At 35.2% G+C, this 21004-nt stretch overlaps 1 protein-coding gene across 3 annotated transcripts; it reads left to right on the top strand.

Annotated features, from left to right (window-relative positions):
• The first annotated feature begins 348 nt into the window (after positions 1–348).
• On the top strand, positions 349–20433 carry LOC132558392 (uncharacterized). 3 transcript variants are annotated; one of them, XM_060222943.1, is made up of 3 exons: positions 349–937; positions 11634–11712; positions 17536–20433. In XM_060222943.1, the coding sequence occupies exons 2-3, from the start codon at positions 11686–11688 to the stop codon at positions 18559–18561; spliced, it is 1053 nt and encodes a 350-aa protein (XP_060078926.1). In that variant the 5' UTR covers positions 349–937; positions 11634–11685; the 3' UTR covers positions 18562–20433. The 3 variants fall into 3 exon arrangements, with proteins under 3 accessions (XP_060078926.1, XP_060078925.1, XP_060078927.1); XM_060222942.1 differs by having other exon boundaries at positions 349–960; XM_060222944.1 differs by lacking the exon at positions 349–937 and adding an exon at positions 8513–9351.
• Positions 20434–21004: the final 571 nt, after the last annotated feature.

Genomic DNA, 21004 nt, shown 5'->3' with positions numbered 1-21004 from the left:
TTTGAACAAAAATGGTCACATGACCTGTCATTTCTCATTCATTTTTTCTAATTGACATAAACTGGTAGAAACAAGCCTGTCGAACCACCAACACGTTCCTTGCCGATCTTAACAAAGCTAAATGGCCTGTTAGGGTGCGCGCAATGAGCGAAGACAGATGGGGTGAGTAGCGCACAACGTAATAAACCATTTTCGCTTTTTTTTTACTAAAGGAATTTCTACCATATCTTTTCCTCGTGGCATGGCAATTAAGCAAATCTAAGGGTGTGATATGACAGTTGAAGGCGATATCTACAGTTACATCACAAACAGCTACAGCATTCAACTGCGCCATCGCTAACTGCAGCGAGCGATTGGATAAGAATTTTCAGATATATGTACAGCACAGTTTGTGATCAACGTAACCCGTATTCTTTCAGATGGGCACGTGTTTGAACGGTTGTATGGAGTCTGAGTGCCTACCATGGGAAAGCTATAATGTCGTCTCGTGGGAGATTTCTACGTGTCCTGTCTCCACGAAGATAGCCCATGTTGGATGTTCTTTACAGCACTTTGTTTAGTAATTGAGTAGGGATAGCGGAAGGGTATTTTCTCTTATGGAAATTCCCATTTAATATTTTAAAGGAGTTGAATAAAAAAACAAATGATGACTGTGATTCAGAATTTTAAGATCGATAACAGGCTAAAATTTCGGAAGAAATAGCTCGTATATTTGCAATTCATATATTGACTCGTTAGACTAGACAGATGGCCATACTGATTTATATTGTCAGTGTTTAAAGGAGACCGATGGTAGAGTATTATTTGTATAGTAACAGGACACCTTATCCATTGATTTGTGTGGAGAACTGGAGTGGATTATCAGTTACCCAACAGCTGAAGATCGCGTTGGAGTCTTTTACATAACTACACATGTGAACGGAAAAACATATTAAAAGTATGTGTCTAGATATCCACAAGGTACGTACATCAGCATGTTTATCAACTACTGCATATGTCTACGTGTCTATCATACATAGTGTTTGATCACATCACATTCGCTTACCTTGTTTACAACCAATATTTGCATGTGTCTGTAGTGCATGTATTAATATCCTGTTGCTTGTAATACCTGTATGTGTCGTAGTCTTTAAAATTAACGTAGTACATATGTTTTTAAGTCCGCATACATAGATAATGTAGTATAATCTTAGTATTAACAATATCTGCACGTGTCTTAATCTTTGTATTATTTTGTTCACTAACTTTATCCTCACGTGTCGTAATATTAGCATTATATTTTTATTAACAATATCCACACGTGTCTTTGTCAAAGCATTATCTTTTTTACTAAAAAAATCCACACGTGTCTTTTACTAACAAAATCTAAACATGTCTTAATTTTAGTATCATAATGTTTACTAACAATATACACACGTACAGTATGTGTCTTTGTCTTAGTCTTATATTGTTTACTAACAATATCCACATATGTCTTTGTCTAAGCATCATAATATTCACTTACAATATCTTCACGTGTCTTTGCCTAAGTATTATCTTGTTTACTTGAAATATCTACACCTGTCTTAATCTTAGTATCATAATGTTTACTAACAATATCCACACGTGTCTTTGCCTAAGTATTATCTTGTTTACTGACAATATCCACACGTGTCTTAATCTAAGTATTATCTTGTTTACTAACAATATCCACACGTGTCTTAATCTTAGCATCATGATGTTTACTAACAATATCCACACGTGTCTTTGCCTAAGTATTATCTTGTTTACTAACAATATCCACACGTGTCTTAATCTTAGCATCATAATGTTTACTAACAATATCCACACGTGTCTTTGCCTAAGTATTATCTTGTTTACTAACAATATCCACACGTGTCTTAATCTAAGTATTATCTTGTTTACTAACAATATCCACACGTGTCTTCGCCTAAGTATTATCTTGTTTACTAACAATATCCACACGTGTCTTAATCTAAGTATTATCTTGTTTACTAACAATATCCACACGTGTCTTAATCTAAGTATTATCTTGTTTACTAACAATATCCACACGTGTCTTAATCTAAGTATTATCTTGTTTACTAACAATATCCACACGTGTCTTTGCCTAAGTATTATCTTGTTTACTAACAATATCCACACGTGTCTTAATCTAAGTATTATCTTGTTTACTAACAATATCCACACGTGTCTTTGCCTAAGTATTGTCTTGTTTACTAACAATATCCACATGTGTCTTGTCTTAGTATCGTATTGCTAACTTTCAATATTTACGATTGTCTTTATGTTAGTATCTTAATGTTAACTAGTAAAATTCACACGTTTAATATGTGTCTTTATCTTAGTATTAGTATTATATTATTTACTAACAATATCCACACGTGTCTTTATCTTAGTATTATATTGTCTACTTAAAATATTCACACGTGTCTCTGTCATAATATTATATTGTTTACTAACAATATCCACGCGTGTCTTTATCTTAGTATTATATTGTCTACTTAAAACATTCACACGTGTCTCTGTCATAATATTATATTGTTTACTAACAATACCCACACGTGTCTTTATCTTAGTATTATATTGTCTACTTAAAATATTCACACGTGTCTCTGTCATAATATTATATTGTTTAACATACCACACGTGTCTTTATCTTAGTATTATATTGTCTATTAAAATATTCACACATGTCTTTGTCATAATATTATATTGTTTACTAACAATACCCACACGTGTCTTAATCTTAGTATTATATTGTCTACTTAAAATATTCACACGTGTCTCTGTCATAACATTATATTGTTTACTAACAATATCCACACGTGTCTTTATCTTAGTATTATATTGTCTACTTAAAATATTCACACGTGTCTTTGTCATAATATTATATTGTTTACTAACAATACCCACACGTGTCTTTATCTTAGTATTATATTACCTATCTAAAATATCCACACGTGTCTTTGTCATAGTAACAAAATATTTACTGACAATATATGTTGTGTCTTAAATCCATAATGTACGCATTGCCATGTACTGTTTGTGTCTGTGTCTTAGTTTAAATATTTTACTTATGGCTATCTAGCGTATCAACTAGCCGACATTGTTTAGGTCTGTATGGTGAACACCTCGCTGCATTATTTAAACTTACACATCATGTTAAGATGGATATACAGAGCAAACGTATATCTTTACTAACATTTATATCGATGCCAGAAAACTGGTTACAAAATAATCTGTGACGTGTATTCTGAACTCTAATGCTGAATAACTACACTGCAGCTACACACATTTATTGCTGCGTGGATGTAAAGTCTAGGTGAATGAGTGTATATGATAACATGCAATATCGTAGTGAGTGGAATTGAATGTTAAACACAGGAAAAGTCTCGGTGTAAGATATATTGTGATATCGTGATTTTTGACTGTAAGGTTTATTCTAATGAAGTGATGACTGGCTGTAAGGGACAATGTGATGTAGTGTTGAGTGATTGTAAATGATAATGTGATGTAGTGTTGAGTGATTGTAAATGATAATGTGATGCCTTGATGAGTGGCTGTAAGTGATAGTGTGAGGTAGTGATGAGTGCTGTAAGTGATAATGTGATGTTGCGGTGAGTGGCTGTAAGTGATAATGTGATGTCTTGATGAGTGGTTGTAAGTGATACTTTGTTTTCGCGGTGAGTGGCTGTAAGTGATAATGTGATGTCTTGATGAGTGGCTGTAAGTGATAATGTGATGTTGCGGTGAGTGGCTGTAAGTGATAATGTGATGTCTTGATGAGTGGCTATAAGTGATAGTGTGATGTAGTGATGAGTGACTGTAAGTGATAATGTGATGTTGCGGTGAGTGGCTGTAAGTGATAATGTGATGTCGCGGTGAGTGGCTGTAAGTGATACTTTGTTTTCGCGGTGAGTGGTTGTACGTGATAATGTGATGTCTTGATGAGTGGCTGTAAGTGATAATGTGATGTTGCGGTGAGTGGCTGTAAGAGAAAATGTGATGTCTTGATGAGTGGCTGTAAGTGATAGTGTAATGTAGTGATGAGTGACTGTAAGTGATAATGTGATGTTGCGTTGAGTGGCTGTAAGTGATAATGTGATGTTGCGGTGAGTGGCTGTAAGTGATAATGTGATGTCGCGGTGAGTGGATGTAAGTGATAATGTGATGTCTTGATGAGTGGCTGTAAGTGATAATGTGATGTCTTGATGAGTGGCTGTATGTGATAATGTGATGTCGCGGTGAGTGATTGTAAGTGATATATGATATCGTAGTGAGTAGATATAAGTGATAATGTGATGTGGTGGTGAGTGGTTGTAAGTGATACTGTGATGTCGTGGTGAGTGGCTGTAAGTAATAATGTGATGTTTTGATGAGTGGTTGTAAGTGATACTGTGATGTCGTGGTGAGTGGCTTTAAGTGATAATGTGATGTCGCGGTGAGTGGCTGTAAATGATACTGTGATGTCTTGATGAATGGCGGTAAGTGATAATGTGATGTTGCGGTGAGTGGTTGTAAGTGATAATGTGATGTTGCGGTGAGTGGCTGTAGGTGATATATGATGCCGTGGTGAGTGGCTGTAAGTGATAATGTGATATTGTGGTGAGTGGCTGTAGGTGATAATATGATGTCTTGATGAATAGCTGTAAGTGATAATGTGATGTCGCGGTGCGTGGCTGTAAGTGATACTGTGATGTCGCGGTGAGTGGCTGTAAGTGATACTGTGATATCGTGGTGAGTGGCTGTAGGTGATACTGTGATATCATGGTGAAAGACTGTAAGTAGTAATGTGATGTCTTGATGAGTGATTGTAAGTGATACTGTGATGTCGTGGTGAGTGGCTTTAAGTGATAATGTGATGTCTTGTTGAGTGGCTGTAAGTGATAATGTGATGTTGCGGTGAGTGGCTGTAAGTGATAATGTGATGTGTTGATGAGTGGCTGTAAGTGATAGTGTGATGTAGTGATGAGTGGCTGTAAGTGATAATGTGATGTTGCAGTGAGTGGCTGTAAGTGAATGTGATGTTGCGGTGAGTGGCTGTAAGTGATAATGTGATGTCTTGATGAGTGACTGTAAGTGATATCTGATGTCGTGGTGAGTTGATCTAAGTGATAATGTGATGTCGCGGTGAGTGGCTGTAAGTGATAATGTGATGTCTTGATGAGTGGCTGTAGGTGGATACTTTGATATCATGGTGAGTGGCTGTAAGTAATAATGTGATTTCTTGATACGTGGTTGTAAGTGATACTGTGATGTCGTAGTGAGTGGCTTTAAGTGATAATGTGATGTCGCGGTGAGTGGCTGTAAGTGATAATGTGATATTGTGGTGAGTGGCTGTAAGTGATAATGTGATGTTGCAGTGAGTGGCTGTAAGTGAATGTGATGTTGCGGTGAGTGGCTGTAAGTGATAATGTGATGTCTTGATGAGTGACTGTAAGTGATATATGATGTCGTGGTGAGTAGATATAAGTGATAATGTGATGTCGCGGTGAGTGGCTGTAAGTGATACTGTGATATCGTGGTGAGTGGCTGTAGGTGGATACTTTGATATCATGGTGAGTGGCTGTAAGTAATAATGTGATTTCTTGATACGTGGTTGTAAGTGATACTGTGATGTCGTGGTGAGTGGCTTTAAGTGATAATGTGATGTCGCGGTGAGTGGCTGTAAGTGATAATGTGATATTGTGGTGAGTGGCTGTAGGTGATAATATGATGTCTTGATGAATAGCTGTAAGTGATAATGTGATGTCGCGGTGAGTGGCTATAAGTGATAATGTGATGTCGCGGTGAGTGGCTGTAAGTGATAATGTGATATTGTGGTGAGTGGCTGTAAGTGATATATGATGCCGCGGTGAGTGGCTGTAAGTGATACTGTGATGTCGCGGTGAGTGGCTGTAAGTGATAATGTGATGTCGCGGTGAGTGGCTGTAAGTGATAATGTGATATTGTGGTGAGTGGCTATAGGTGATAATGTGATGTCTTGATGAATGGCTGTAAGTGATAATGTGCTGTCGCGGTGAGTGGTTGTAAGTGATAATGTGATGTCTTGATGAGTGGCTGTAAGTGATAATGTGATGTTGCGGTGAGTGGCTGTAAGTGATACTGTGATATCATGGTGAGTGGCTGTAAGTAGTAATGTCTTGATGAGTGGTTGTAAATGATACTGTGATGTCGTGGTGAGTGGCTTTAAGTGATAATGTGATGTCTTGTTGAGTGGGTGTAAGTGATAATGTGATGTTGCGGTGAGTGGCTGTAAGTGATAATGTGATGTGTTGAGTGGCTGTAAGTGATAGTGTGATGTAGTGATGAGTGGCTGTAAGTGATAATGTGATATTGTGGTGAGTGGCTGTAAGTGATATATGATGCCGCGGTGAGTGGCTGTAAGTGATAATGTGATGTTGTGGTGAGTGGCTGTAAGTGATACTGTGATGTTGTGGTGAGTGGCTGTAAGTGATAGTGTGATGCAGTGATGAGTGGCTGTAAGTGATACTGTGATATCGTGATGTGTGGCTGTAAGTGATAATGTGATGTTGTGGTGAGTGGCTGTAAGTGATACTGTGATATCGTGATGTGTGGCTGTAAGTGATAATGTGATGTTGTGGTGAGTGGCTGTAAGTGATAATGTGATGTTGTGGTGAGTGGCTGTAAGTGATACTGTGATATCGTGATGTGTGGCTGTAAGTGATAATGTGATGTTGTGGTGAGTGGCTGTAAGTGATACTGTGATATCGTGATGTGTGGCTGTAAGTGATAATGTGATGTAGTGATGTGTGGCTGTAAGTGATAGTGTGATGTAGTGATGAGTGGCTGTAAGTGATAATGTGATGTTGTGGTGAGTGGCTGTAAGTGATAGTGTGATGTCGCGGTGAGTGGCTGTATGGGATAATGTGATAGCATACGGAATGATTGTATGTGATATAGTCACTTAGCTGTATGTTCTATTGCAGTCGAAATATCTACACGACATTGACACATATCAGTTATTAATATAATCACTTGGTCCCACTATGAATGAATATCAGTACATGTAGTATGTTTAACATAAGTGCAGATTTTTGCTAAATGATAAATATTCATATCACCTTTTCCGGTTAATAAATCCTCGTTCATCCTGAAAACAGGTCGATAATTGTATATGATTTTGGCCAGAAACGTTATGCTAACTTCAATGGCAGAGTTTCTGTTATAATCATCATTAGGATATTCTCTAATTATGGCTTTTCACCAAAAGAGGAAAGCAGTTACGTGTTTTGGTTAACAACCTTCTGTAGAGACTGCGTTTTGATTGGTTTAAGCAAAACTTCCACCAAAGACCAACTTCCGGTTTCCCTTAAATTTCAAATTTTAAAACTTCAATATAGGGTACCAACGTATACGAAACTTCTTCTCAAGTTTGGAAAGACCTAGAGACTTGATATCTAATACATATAAAGTTAATATAATTGTCTATAACTGTTGGTAATATGGATGACCTTGGCCCACTTCCAAGGTCACATCGGTCAATTAACGTTATACAGCATTGTTTTGGAAAACAGCACACTCAGTGCTTTGATCTCTTACTATTGATGATTCCTTTTGTACTTTGATTTCATACAGAGTGTCAATGTATTGTAGGCGTTGCCTTTAATTACAGGCCAGAAAATGTGAAAAGTCCGTCAAAATTGTCTATGAACATTTCTAGTTTAGTTATTGCTAACTGTTTTGAGATTCGGTATCAAAATTAAATCCTATTCGTATTGCAATTTTATAAAAGCACAATATTTTTTCTCTGATATACTATTTTTGTCCAATTCGACATGTACATACTGTGTAATACTCATTCTTATCATTTTAGCCGTCGTCTCCCTTTGTTGTTATTGATATTTCATCTAATAATACAAGTGGTGGAAATAGCAAATTGAATACATCGTTGGTTGAAAGCACGCGGCAGTTTATTTTGTGATTTTTCTTTTAAGTATTTGTAATATGAATGTTCTATAGGACGCATTAATATTTTGCTCCAATTAAGTTGAACACTATCAAAAGACGATATTTCGTATTTCGCCTCAGTGTAATTTAATCTTTAAATGACTGGCTTCCATATCTTACAAATCATTTAAATATGTTTAGACTTTTTGATAGTTTGACATTAATCACATCCAGATGATAAATAGGAATCAACATGACATTGATCATCCGACATTTTTAACGGATACACCCTGAATAATCAATGTGTTTTTATACCTAGTCTGCTGTATAAATTCTATATGAGAGCCTGGTATTAATCAATATTTATAATGTCTACCTATTGTTTTGCTATTGACGGTCTTTGTTCCTGTATGGTGTTGATGTTTAACCACTGGGGATGCTTTCGTTTTATTGTAATTATTTGTTAGTTCTGTTGTCTATTAAAACCTGTTCATAGCTGCATTAATGGTGCTTAAAAAATATGTCGGACTTTGCATAGCGTTGCTAGAAAAATGGCTACCGTTAGTGCCAAATTAATACGTTTTTATGTATAGTTGTGTCTTTAACGTGTGAAATCTCGTTTGGATATTGATTATTTAGAGGTTAAATACGGTTTTATTTGGATACAACTTGGATCAATATTCCTCAATGAACGGGTTGACGGGGGAGACAAGGGATATAGGTTACAGACCTCGTTAGATACTGCACTGGAGTGTACATAGTTCTTTCACATAAAACATAGCGTCATTTCATATATGTGTATTCACTGATTCATCCCGTTTATAGCTGATGTAAAGGATCGCCAGAAAGTAATAACAGATTGCTTTAGTGATCTCCTATTTCATGAAGGAGAAAGTCTAGTCCAAATAATTAAATAAAGGCAAACCTGGTCATGAGGCAATTTGTTGTAAGGGCAGGTGATTGGGAAGCTGTTGAACACAATATGACTCTTTACTGACACACAAAACGTTAGCATAATTCCAGATCCTCACTTACAAAAGAATAGCAAATTAGGAAATAACCATAATCGATTAAATTCAGATTCTGTAATCAACAGCATTACAATATAAATACAAAAAGTAGTAGCCATGGTTGGCTATAGTGTATTACAGTAGTTTTAGCTCTGTGGATAGATTCCCGTCTCGTGTGTAATGCGTCCTGACACGTTAAGATGGCAACATCTGCAGCGTCGTTTGGACACGTGTATAATATATATATATATACATAAATAGCCATGATACACAGCGTAGTATGAAAGTTTCCGGACAGTCCCGGGGCTACAAGTGAACAAGGTGAAAGCTGTCTGGACTTAACACATATGGAACGAAGGATCAGTTTTAAGCATATAGCGTTCATATGGAAACATAATTCCGATTTGGTTACTGGCATATGAGGAAGGTTGGTATATCAAATCGTTCTAAGAATAGTAACGACTTCTTGTTTGTTAAAGTTTTACTAAAACATGCAGTTAAGTGCTGGGTGAGCGTGTATATTGCTGTGTCTGTACAATTAGCATTTAAACGGAATGTGAAGTAATTATAGTAACAGAGTGAGATCCATATGCATGCAGTTGTTTTGTGGGCAAAATAAGTGAGGCTTTCGTCTACCAGTAATTACAACAGCAACATTTGTTGTCACACAGGAAATACTGATAAATTGGGGTGTTCCAATTAATTAATAGTTGGGTCGTTACGTTAAGGAATAATTAGTAGATTGTCACTGTATACGTGTTAAGTTGATTTGTTGTCGTGTGGCAGAAAGTGTTAATTTTCCATTACTGTTAATTTTGAAAGTTTTTGCTTTGTATTATCGGTTTTTTTTAACACATTGGAGATACTTACTAAACTGATCTCTTAACACATTTTCAAAACAAGTAATTTTCCAGCATTTTTTTAGATTAAAATTATCCATTACCGTAACTTGGCTTTTAAAATACTGCATTTTATACTTTTTCATTGCACTGATGACACTGCAGTTTCTCGATATACTTGTGTATTGCTGTATAGTTGTAGAAATATCTCCTGTTTAAGAATTGCAATTTATTTATAGCAGTTTATTTATAACCGTCTTTATATCTGTGACTACCTACACTTATGATATTGTAAAATCATACATTTTTGTGGGGTCCATTTTCATGGTTTTTTAGATACTATTTCGTAGACACTTGTTTTCGTGAAAATTTATATCTGAATTAGTCTACTTATTCAACGGTTCGTTTGAATTATTAAGAGTACCAACGAAATCAGCGAACCCCCACCCCTCCTCCCAACCTCACCCCCAACAACAACAACAACAACAACAACACCATGATAACTAATGGTTTCACAATATTGCAGTTTATATATGGCAGTTACTTTGTACTCGGAATTTGCCATATATTTCAGTAGGTTAATCCTAGCAGTTACCATGCACTTTTAAAATTACATTTTATTTTTAGGTGATGGTTGACTCACCACATTTTTCTGTGACTAAAAATTTGTAGTTTAGGTTATTCTATATTAACTTGTTATCTGCTGATAAGAATATCTTTGCACGCACATGTATCGTCGAAATTGACATAATTAGGACAGATCGGTCTTGTGTTTACTGTATATAGTAACAAGTACGTACACAGGTACAGTAATATTATCTTAACATATATTATGTACACCTGAGTATGCAGTTACCTCAGGGGGACAATAACAACGGTTCAACGACTATCGGGCAGACTATCATGAATTAATGAGGAAGTGATGTTAAAGACTCAGTGAACCGTATCTTATGTATAAAACATTACTGCTGTTCCCATGGTAAGTATCGACTATATATAGTTGTGGTAAAGTGGAACAGAACACGTTACTGACACGGTAAAATTGGACGGTGGCTTTTTAATTGATTTATATCGATAACTACATTGTGTTGTGTATATGAAGGAACTAAGGCATGTTGACAACCTTCTGTATAACATATTACGTTATATTTTTGTGTATTTTTGCGATTTTTGATTTTGTTTCGGGTTTTCTGTTGTTATTTATCTATTTATAGGTAGATGTGAGTAGTATTCATTCGAATGGCACGGTTCAGAATATACACATGTACTTGACGTTGTTGTAAAATTATCAGATATATGAAAAGTACTAAATTTATAGAGTTATGGGGTTAGTGCACTCTCCATCTAGATTTTAAGTTTTCTTGACGATTTCTTTGGATTTTCCTTCTTCGCCTCCTAGGCTTCAAAATTTGGGCCCTTAGCACCACTGACAAGTCCTACAAGAACGAAATCGAAGTACGAGTTTGATGCTGTTCCTAATTCTAAACTTGTATTAAAAGGTGCATTTCACATTTGTGTCCTAGTGACTTATTATTAAAGTCCGTATTTTGATTCAAGATTTCATTTTACTTCCGAACAGCAAGGAATAATGAGTGTAATCATGTTTATGCGAAGTCAGTGCAAATACTAAACAATTAATTTAACCAATAATACTATAGATGGCATATTCTTAGAACCTGTAAAACTAATGAGAAAATATTACAATCATATCATTTTGTGCATTTCTGCAAAATGCGTTTTAGCCAAATCACGAGTAACCGTTGTATTGACATAATGTAGCGGCAAATGTTCACGTCACCAAGCGTGTTGAGTCATTATATATACGGTGTATATATAGTACATATATGTATTGTCATATTTACATTTTCAGGGTCTACACACGGTGATATTTGATAAATATTGATGCAGACAAGACATCAGTCATGGATCTGGACTTTAATATACAATCGGTACGTACATGAAATGAATGACGATACGGTAAACATCTTTATTCTTACCAAGATATATCTTGATTACGACTCAGCTACCTTTACACGTCTGTGTAGTTTGTAACCGATTACTATCAAATCCATTAACGTAGACTTTGAAATAAATGAGGTCACACATTGACCGCGAGGGAAATGATGGTGACAAAGGATGGATCGACCTCTAGACGTACGTACATCATCGACTTTACCACCAGTCTCCAGGATATACCTACCAAACATGATTACTACACGCTAGGTAGCCACCAAATACCTATCGATTTCATTCATATTGCTAGGAAATTCTTCAATGTAACCGTTTATGTATCGTTTTTTGAATTATGTTTGGAAACTAACACCACGAAGGGAAATAAAAAGAACAGAATATCGACTTTTATCAACATAATCGTAATTCGACCTGGAAATCAATAAAACAGGGGTAATGTTTGAAAAAGGCGAACATTGATATTGTACAAGGGAAATTGCATTGAATAATTTAATATGGTGTTTTCAAAGTAAAAAGAATATATATATATATAGGAGTCACAAAGACTTGGTGCGAATTCAAACACCATGATCTGCATATCTGTATCCTCTCCGATCATAAAATATCTTCGGAAACCACTTTTCTCCAATTTGATGTAATCGTAAGTTTGTTTGTGTTTTTATGAGTAGAATCAATGATAAAGCAAAAAGTGTGGTTTGGATTATAGAAGTATATTGATTATTTGTTGAGTAACCGCCAAGAGAATCTGTCTCATGTTAGGTATGGTATTCACAGAAAACGTTCCCTCTATTTCTTTTCCCATGACATCAACTTCGAAATGGACAAGACAGTTTTTTTTTTCAAACGAATTTTCATTGAGATATACATTGTGCTCTGAAGCAAATATTTTGTACACTGACAAAATAGATGGTGTACATTATAAACTCTGTACACTGACATTATATGCACTGTACACTGACATTATATACACTTTACACTGACATTATATACTCTGTACACCAACATTATATGCACTGTACACTGACATTATATACACTTTACACTGACATTATATACACTGTACACTGACATTATATACTCTGTACACTGACATTATATGCACTGTACACTGACATTATAAACACTTTACACTGACATTATATGCACTGTACACTGACATTATATACTCTGTACACTGACATTATATACACTGTACACTGACATTATATGCACTGTACACTGACATTATACACACTGTACATTGACATTATATACTCTGTATACTGACATTATATACACTGTACACTGACATTAAATACACTGTGCACTGACATTATATATTCTGTACACTGACATTATATGCACTGTACACTGACATCATTTACACTTTACACTGACATTATACATATTGTATACTGACTTTATATACAATGTATTGTATTGTGTAATCTAAAGTTACTTTCCTCTCATTTGTGGCACTTTTTGCTTTATTTTTTCAGTTCGTTTGGTTTTCTCTGAGTTCGTTTTGTACAATGGTTTGCTTGTGGGTTATATATTTCCACATTTGTTGACGCCCGTAAGTACTTAGCACTAGGTGGAGGAATGCATGCTAGGCTAGAATCTCGTTATAGCCTATTAATAAGGATGAGAATACAGATAGTATCAACCGATGTTATCAAAGTCCATTGAGCTGTATGCATATTAACAGGAATAATGTTGACTTGCTGGTACATTCCGCTTCGTCACAAACCTAAATTATCAGAATTGCTTAGAAATCACATTTCGTGCTATGACAAATATAAGTATGGATTATATAGTTGCTTTCTTCATTTTTTCTTTCTTGACAACATATATGTCTTATAAAAGGTATTGTTATCAGTATATTTTCTGTTTGTATGCTTTCGATAACATTACTTATTTATTACTACTATAATGACATGTTGCATGATCATATGCGTTTCAGTGAAGTTTGTTCAATAATAATAATAATGATAATAACAAAAAAAAAAAAAAAAAAAACAACAACAACAAAAACAAGAAAAGAAAATACCAACACGTCAACAAGAAAAATAATCTAAACTCAAAATTCAATAAGACTCGAGCAAAATATAAACAAAAGAAATATTTACACAGAGACTCCTGAAAAAGTACAAGGAGAATAAGACCAGGTGTTCCGGAAAAGTAGGCGTCTTCTGTTTCATTGACGACAACCGCCACGTAGATATACGATACTTCGTAAATTAGTCTACAGTGTAAAGATACTGTGACTTTTATGAGGGTTTCTATTTTATTCTTCGTTGATTTGATTTAAACATATTGTATTATCAGTAGCAGATAAATGGATCAGAGACAAGTTCTAGCAACTTATGAGCTCTTCTCCATAAATAAAATTACAAATGATTAACATACTGCACGTGACACATATTTATACTATGAACATGAAGATATGTAATTCGTAGACGTACAATTGTAATTTCAAATTATTTTGTCAAAGGAGGAAAAGACGAGACGATAGGATAGAAAGAAAAGAAGAAAAAAAGAGATAGTATAGATTTTATATCAATTCAGTGCCGACTACAAACAGGTCAGAATTAAGTAGTGTTACAACGCTTTATTTTATAAGCTTTTGAACAGATCTAACAACATTACAATTAGTTTCATATGAGTAAATATCTCTGTCGCCCCATAAGATAGTTTCTATACTCATTTTTTCGTTGACTTCAAGTATGTTATAATGTCTTGAAAAGTAAATACCTCGAAATCAAATCACTACAGAAATCCATGTATTTTCAAATATATCATTTTCCATTCAAGCTTTAGAAAATTTGAACCACGGAAGAAATCCCTTTATAGAAAATAGCAAACTTTTTACATTTTGTTGCTCAAATATTGATCAAATTTATATCGATCAGAACTTTTGGTAAATAAGCACACTAACAGTTTCTATAGAAACGAAATGATGTATGAAAAAATGCTTCAATGTTCATTCAAGCTTGTTAGTTAGACCGCAAAAACTTGAACCAACAAAAAATCCCTTTACATTATACAGTGAACTTTTTATACATCGGCGTTCAAACATTGCTCAGTTCATATCGATCAGAACTTTACTTAATCACCTCATCAGCATTTTCTAAAGAAACAAAATACTCTGTGAAAAATACATTTTACATTCAGACTTTTGAGTAAAACCGCAAATATTTAGGAAACTTCTTTTAACACCCTTTGCACTGAATGCATTGTACACGTTTTATATACTTCTTATGGTCATTGCGAATTTTGCATACTATTTCCTCTGATTTGTACGGTGCCAAAAATTGAAACGCTTACGGTTGGCATATATGGTGTCATAAACAGTGAGATACATTCGCATTGCATTTCTAGTAGAGGCCGCGATCTTTACAACCTCGGGTGACAATCGAAGGCGTGTGGTTCGATGGTCCCTACTCGGGATGGTTTGTACTTCCCAGGAAGTAATATCACGGCTCGACCTAAGTTGTCGTGGTTGTGACTTTGGGCAAGACACTTCACTCCATTTACTTTAGCTTGTATGCAGTGGGTCTCCTAAATGTTGTTCAGTGAGGTTACTACACGGAAGCTTCGTCTTAAAATGACCCTGTCTGTTTAAAAGGCAATAAATCGCCAAACCAAAAAACATTTTCAGTATTCGTCTTCATCTTTAGCGATGCATGATTTACTTGTCTGGAGAGTTGTGTCCTTTATAACAACTGTAATGGCATATCAAGACTTTCCCTGCATTTTGTGCTGTTTGATGTAAATTCAAATGAAATTTTCCCTAAAAGAATATAATAAGTTTTCTACCAAAAGCATAACATAACAGCTATTTTGACCGCTGTATCGTCACCCATCCAATAGTTATATGACATGATAATGTTCATGCGTTATTATGTCGGTACTCAAAATTTACGAATTTATATGTCTAAATAATAAACAGTTAAACGTTGGCATCAACTATAATACTAGTTGGTTTGTAATCAATATTTATCCATGAAATAAGGTAGCAACAGAATGTATATACTTTTTGGAAACCACGAAATTTGAGCCCCAAGGAATTCATGATTTTACAGTATACGAAGTTTCGTGTAATTGTGTTGAGTATCTTCAGCTTTGTGAATAATGTTTACTTAAATACTCTTAAATCTCGACGATAGACAGCAGCTTACTTCTGTTTTTAAACCGAAAAAATAGTCTAGTTGTTTATGTCAACCAGTTTCCAATGCCGATTTGTTTTCGAATCTATTTAGACTCTTAAGCCACAAACGGCTTATTTTCAAGACATGGAATGAAATCCCCTGCGATTGTCAGACTTATGGCGAAAAACATACGGAGACTGGATAAAGATCAATAATAGGAAAGCCGAAAGCTACTGTAAAAATCGAAAAAAGAGTACGCGTTCTTTTGTTTTCTTTATCGGTGGTTAAGCTTTTAAGGGAAATGGCAATTTACCATAGCATTGACTCGCATGTCACTTCCTCTTTCCTATTTAATACGTTTCGTGGAACAAAGGGTTGTAACAGTTATGGCTGCGTGACATCTGTGACGTATTGTCAATATGGTGAAAGATTTTTTTTAAAGGACAATAATGATTTGCTATTTAAGGAGTGAAGAGCACCTAGTATAATATTTGTAGGATATTTGTCGACCAATTAACAAAACTTACCCAACTAGTCGCTGGATCACTCGTTTAAGTTTGAAAGGTCACTTATGAAATAATTTATAGTTTGTTTGCAAGCATCATATATATTGATAAAAACTTACAACGTATCGTCAAGCCATGAATGCTTACATGCTTACCAGCTTTGTATTTCAGTAAAATGTTGACATTTTTCAAATCTCAATGCTGCATTGTACGAATGTTTTCATTGTATTGCCTGATATGGATCAAATAACCTTAATCATTCATTGCACTAATATAGTATATAACTCCTTCAGAATGCATATCAACATGATTTTTTTAAATTCTGTAGAGTACTAATTATCCTTATAGGACACACATTTTTATTTTTACAATTGTGAATTAAAACATTATTTCATTATTATATGTATAAAGTTATTGTTATACGTTATAATTTCATTATTGCCCAGGTTTCCTTTCCTCAGTAGTATCATAGTAATCGTTCTGGCCTATGTTATTTATAAACATATTTTATAAATCAGAGGATGTTCTGAGTAGTAAGACCTTCTGTTCAGGATAACATTCCTCAGTTGTGCTATGACGTTTGCGTAATGTTTCTGTCTGGCCCTAAATCGTACTGACCACTGGTCTTCATACAACTTCTGCCTACGTGGTTAAGTACAAATTTAAATTTGAACAATTTCCATTGTCTGATATGCTTTTCTAGAGAACCGTGTAGAATTGTATATTCTTGAAATTACCCATGGACAACATTGGTACCTCTCTGCCGAGATTGTGGTATCGCTTTTACGTAGTGTGTGTTAACGTTGTGAATTGAGTTTGTGCCGTATATATATATATATATTTGATAGGGTATTAATCCAGATTTATTTTTAAAATTTCTGACTTCTGGTTCAGTTGTTCTTGGTACATATTATCACGGACTGATATCGTGTATTGTCATGACCTTTGTTGCATGTCTCACCGACCGGCGGTGTGATGTAAATCACTTCCGCTACGCGGTGTTGTACAGCTACAGACACATCCATCAGGCTACCAACCGACAACAATATACATCATTATATGTGACGGCCATTATATAAACATGATGAATACTAATCACATTGGTGAGATCAAAGATGTCAATATATTCAATGTAATCACATTTCGTTATTTTTATTTGTTTCAGATAAGACGAAGATGGTCCAAATTCGGATGTTATCGATACAAACCGATTTTAATCGGTGCCGTCACTCTGTTCACTTTTCTTGTTGTGATAGAAGTAATTTCTCTTCGGTCTGTGACACCGGAAGTGTTCCCGACACAAGACACCAGAAAATCAAGGAGTTTAATGGAGAAAGTTCTTCAAAGGGCGGCAACTCATGTTAAATCTCAACACGCTCCCATCTTTCTCGCATTTGTTTTGAATGGTACGCTTCCATTAGTTTATAATTGGATTTGTAATGTTCGGGATTTAGTTTCGTACGAAAATGTACTTTTCATAACTTTGTATGACCAGGACAAAGAGGATATCGAAAGTTTCGAATCTTTAGTCAATGTATTTTCAATAGAAAAAGAATTTGATAGATTTAATACAGCAAGAAAAGTAAACAATATTCAATTATTGATGTGGCAAGCGGATCTTATATTTAACCTCTTGAAAAGAAACATTAATGTTTTTGTGTTTCGTGTTGAGTCCGTTTGGTTGCAGAATCCTGTGACTTTATTTGAAAAAATGTTATATTCTGATAAAAGTCTTGATTTAATTACGACGACCTTTTCAAGTCACCCTTTCATACTAGATACTGGTCTTTTCTTTATAAAGTCCAGTGCTGAATCGATTACCCTCATAGCCGAGTATGTTGCTCGTCTAAATAATCTACTTTTCCGCTTGGACAATAAAATCAGTAGAACTTTATCTTCCGACGACCCTTTTCAGTACTTTCCCACACTTATATATTACCGTTTTGGTCGTATAAGGTATAGTCTACTTCCCGTGAAACATTTTGCAGATGTCCCATGGTACGTGAAATTAAATTCGTCTAAAAATAAATATGACAAAAATAACATTTTCTTAATACGAAGCTATTATCCCAGCGAAGAGAGGACATTGGATACTATTAGCGCTATGAAAGACATTGATTTATGGTTTCTAGGCGATGGGAACACCTGCATTTTGGAGCGTGTGGCTTCACTTCAGAACGATGTGATGTGATAATCATATGTGTCTTATATTTATTCGTTTCACTTGCAGATATCGTCGTCCATTTTTTTTTTTTTTGTATTTCTTTAATCGTCAATATGTTTTGTTTTCGTGAAGTCGAATGATGTTTGTTAAAGCACATAATGAAAATACTAGGGTTACACAAAAAATTGGACTTGTCTCTTCTTCTGATTTTCTGTTCATTGATAAAAAATGTTCTAGGGGATATTTATTTTGTGTGTGTTGATGTATAACATCAATTGTCATGTATATTTGTTAGATTGGTAGAGTGTTGATAAATTTGTTTACACTTGTAAGACGTCCGACCAGGCACAACACACTAATTTTAAATATGAAATCGTCGACACTATCCGTAAACGAAAAAGGGTTTACGAGAAATGCCGATGGTTCCCGATTGAACAACGTACTGGCTTATCATTGTGACAGATTGCAAGGGTGTTTGTTGGAATAAAGCATATCTTCCCCTAACATTCTAATTGAGTGTCGAAATCTCAACACGCAGCCTTGAGAAAAAGATATTTTGGAAACGAAATATTTACTCAAGAGATTTATCGCTGGTTTTAAATTGTATATGTATGACTGATTAAAGTCGTTTGTTTCTATGATAACGCTGACTTTTAAACGTTCGATTTCTCACACGAAAAACTTTTGAAATTTGAATTTTTTCTAAGAACGATGGCGTTTGGCACTAACAATGACGATGCTTTGTGTCTGCAGTGATGAGGTTTTCTCTTACCCTGGGAAGGTGTATTCACTTATCATAAAAACCCTCGTTGGTGAGATTAATAAAATCTTTCACTCCCTTATATTGCGGTGTGATCCGACCCGAAGGGAAAGATGATTAAGTTAGCAAGCCTCGTGTTTGTACATTAAAAATCTTTATCCAAAAGTTGTGATTACCCTGTCGCGATAACAAGGGGGTGAATGATTATTTTTTTCTCTTGCTGTTCTTATTTTTTGATACTCGTATGTGTTTTCTTGTCCCAATGTTTCGTATCGTTGACGTGATTTTATTGTTGACATACCGTCAGTGAATTGTTATTGTGACGTCATATCATTGTCCTAGTAGGGAAATCCCTCTGTCTCAACCCTAGGATGAGACAAGGAAATTCCACACCGCTAAAAGCGTGAGTTTACCTGTCCGGAGTAAGAGAAAAGATGAACTCAAACTCAAGTGAATGATTGTTAAGTTCGCAAACAAATGGCAAACCTCCTGTTTGCCAAATCAATTATCTTTGCTCTCGCGTTGAGATCACCTTATGTCAGTTTCACTCGCAAAAGATGGATAGTTATATCAGTTACCTGATAATCATATTGCCCGGAAGGAATACTCTTTTTCATAAAGCAGCATGGACTGTAAGATTTTCTCACATTTTCACGTTTGCGAAGCTGTACACAAAACACATAAAAATGACGAACAATATGTATAATTGATAACATTTCCACGAATGGCGTTCATGTGTCATAATATCTATGTACAACGCATTCCGTGCTAATTCAACTGTGATAATGGTAACCATTTGTCTCCTTCAACTAGACGCTTATTTCGCCTGCAGAAAATTACGAAGTGTGTAGGCCTCTGGTTGAGCAAGACTTCGGTTGCCGGTTATAATGAACCTAGACTGGATTACCTTCTTTAGTTAAAACCGCTAGATTGTGCTCGTTGCATATTCGAAGCGAAGTCTAGCGGAGATTAGAAAAAACTACTGCAGGCAATCCAGTCTATAATGAACCATTCTTGATACGACAAGTTGTCTGTGGAAACACGCAACCTTGCTGATCTCGACTCTCAGTTTGATGCTAATTTCCTATTATTGGAGAAAACGATGTGATCATACTAAGTCATTAAAGTCTAATCATGTACTTGAATTGAACTTGTTGTCATTTTAAAAATAAACTTCCAGAAACCGAATACTATTTGAAACACTACTTCTCACCGAGTATATATGTACCTTGTATAGTACTTATACCTGCCGAATGAACGTATGATAGACTACTTAACAACATAGGCAGTATCAATAAGTATTGGGTGCGGTATTGAACATCCATACCGCGCCTAAGGTATTTTGTGAAATTCGGGCTGCAAGAATATCAGTACATGTGGAAAAGTAGATAAGGAGATGGCGAAATAGAATCATAAGGCATTATAAAAACAAAGTCGAGAGATGAAACTGCAATATCTGAGAAATATTGGAACAAAGGAAATTAAAAGTAGATTTGATAAATAACACACAACGGTTTTTGTCACATGGTATACCATCATCGTCCGATAGAGCGATCTTTTAACCAACGATACCACATACAGTCTTTTAACGACGAAAATGTGTGTCCTTCAATGTAATTCAGTTAACGAAATTACATTTTCATAAGAGTAAGGTGAGGCATTACCAGAAGGAAACCTTAAGTATCTTAAAAAATAGAACTTGTGATCAAA

The sequence above is a fragment of the Ylistrum balloti genome, unplaced genomic scaffold (genome assembly GCF_031769215.1).
Source record: "Ylistrum balloti isolate Yb309-2 unplaced genomic scaffold, AGI_CSIRO_Ybal_v1 Utg370786, whole genome shotgun sequence".
NCBI lineage: Eukaryota > Metazoa > Mollusca > Bivalvia > Pectinida > Pectinidae > Ylistrum > Ylistrum balloti.
The sequence above is the reverse complement of the archived record's forward strand: the minus strand, read 5'-3'. Positions and strand labels throughout refer to the sequence as shown.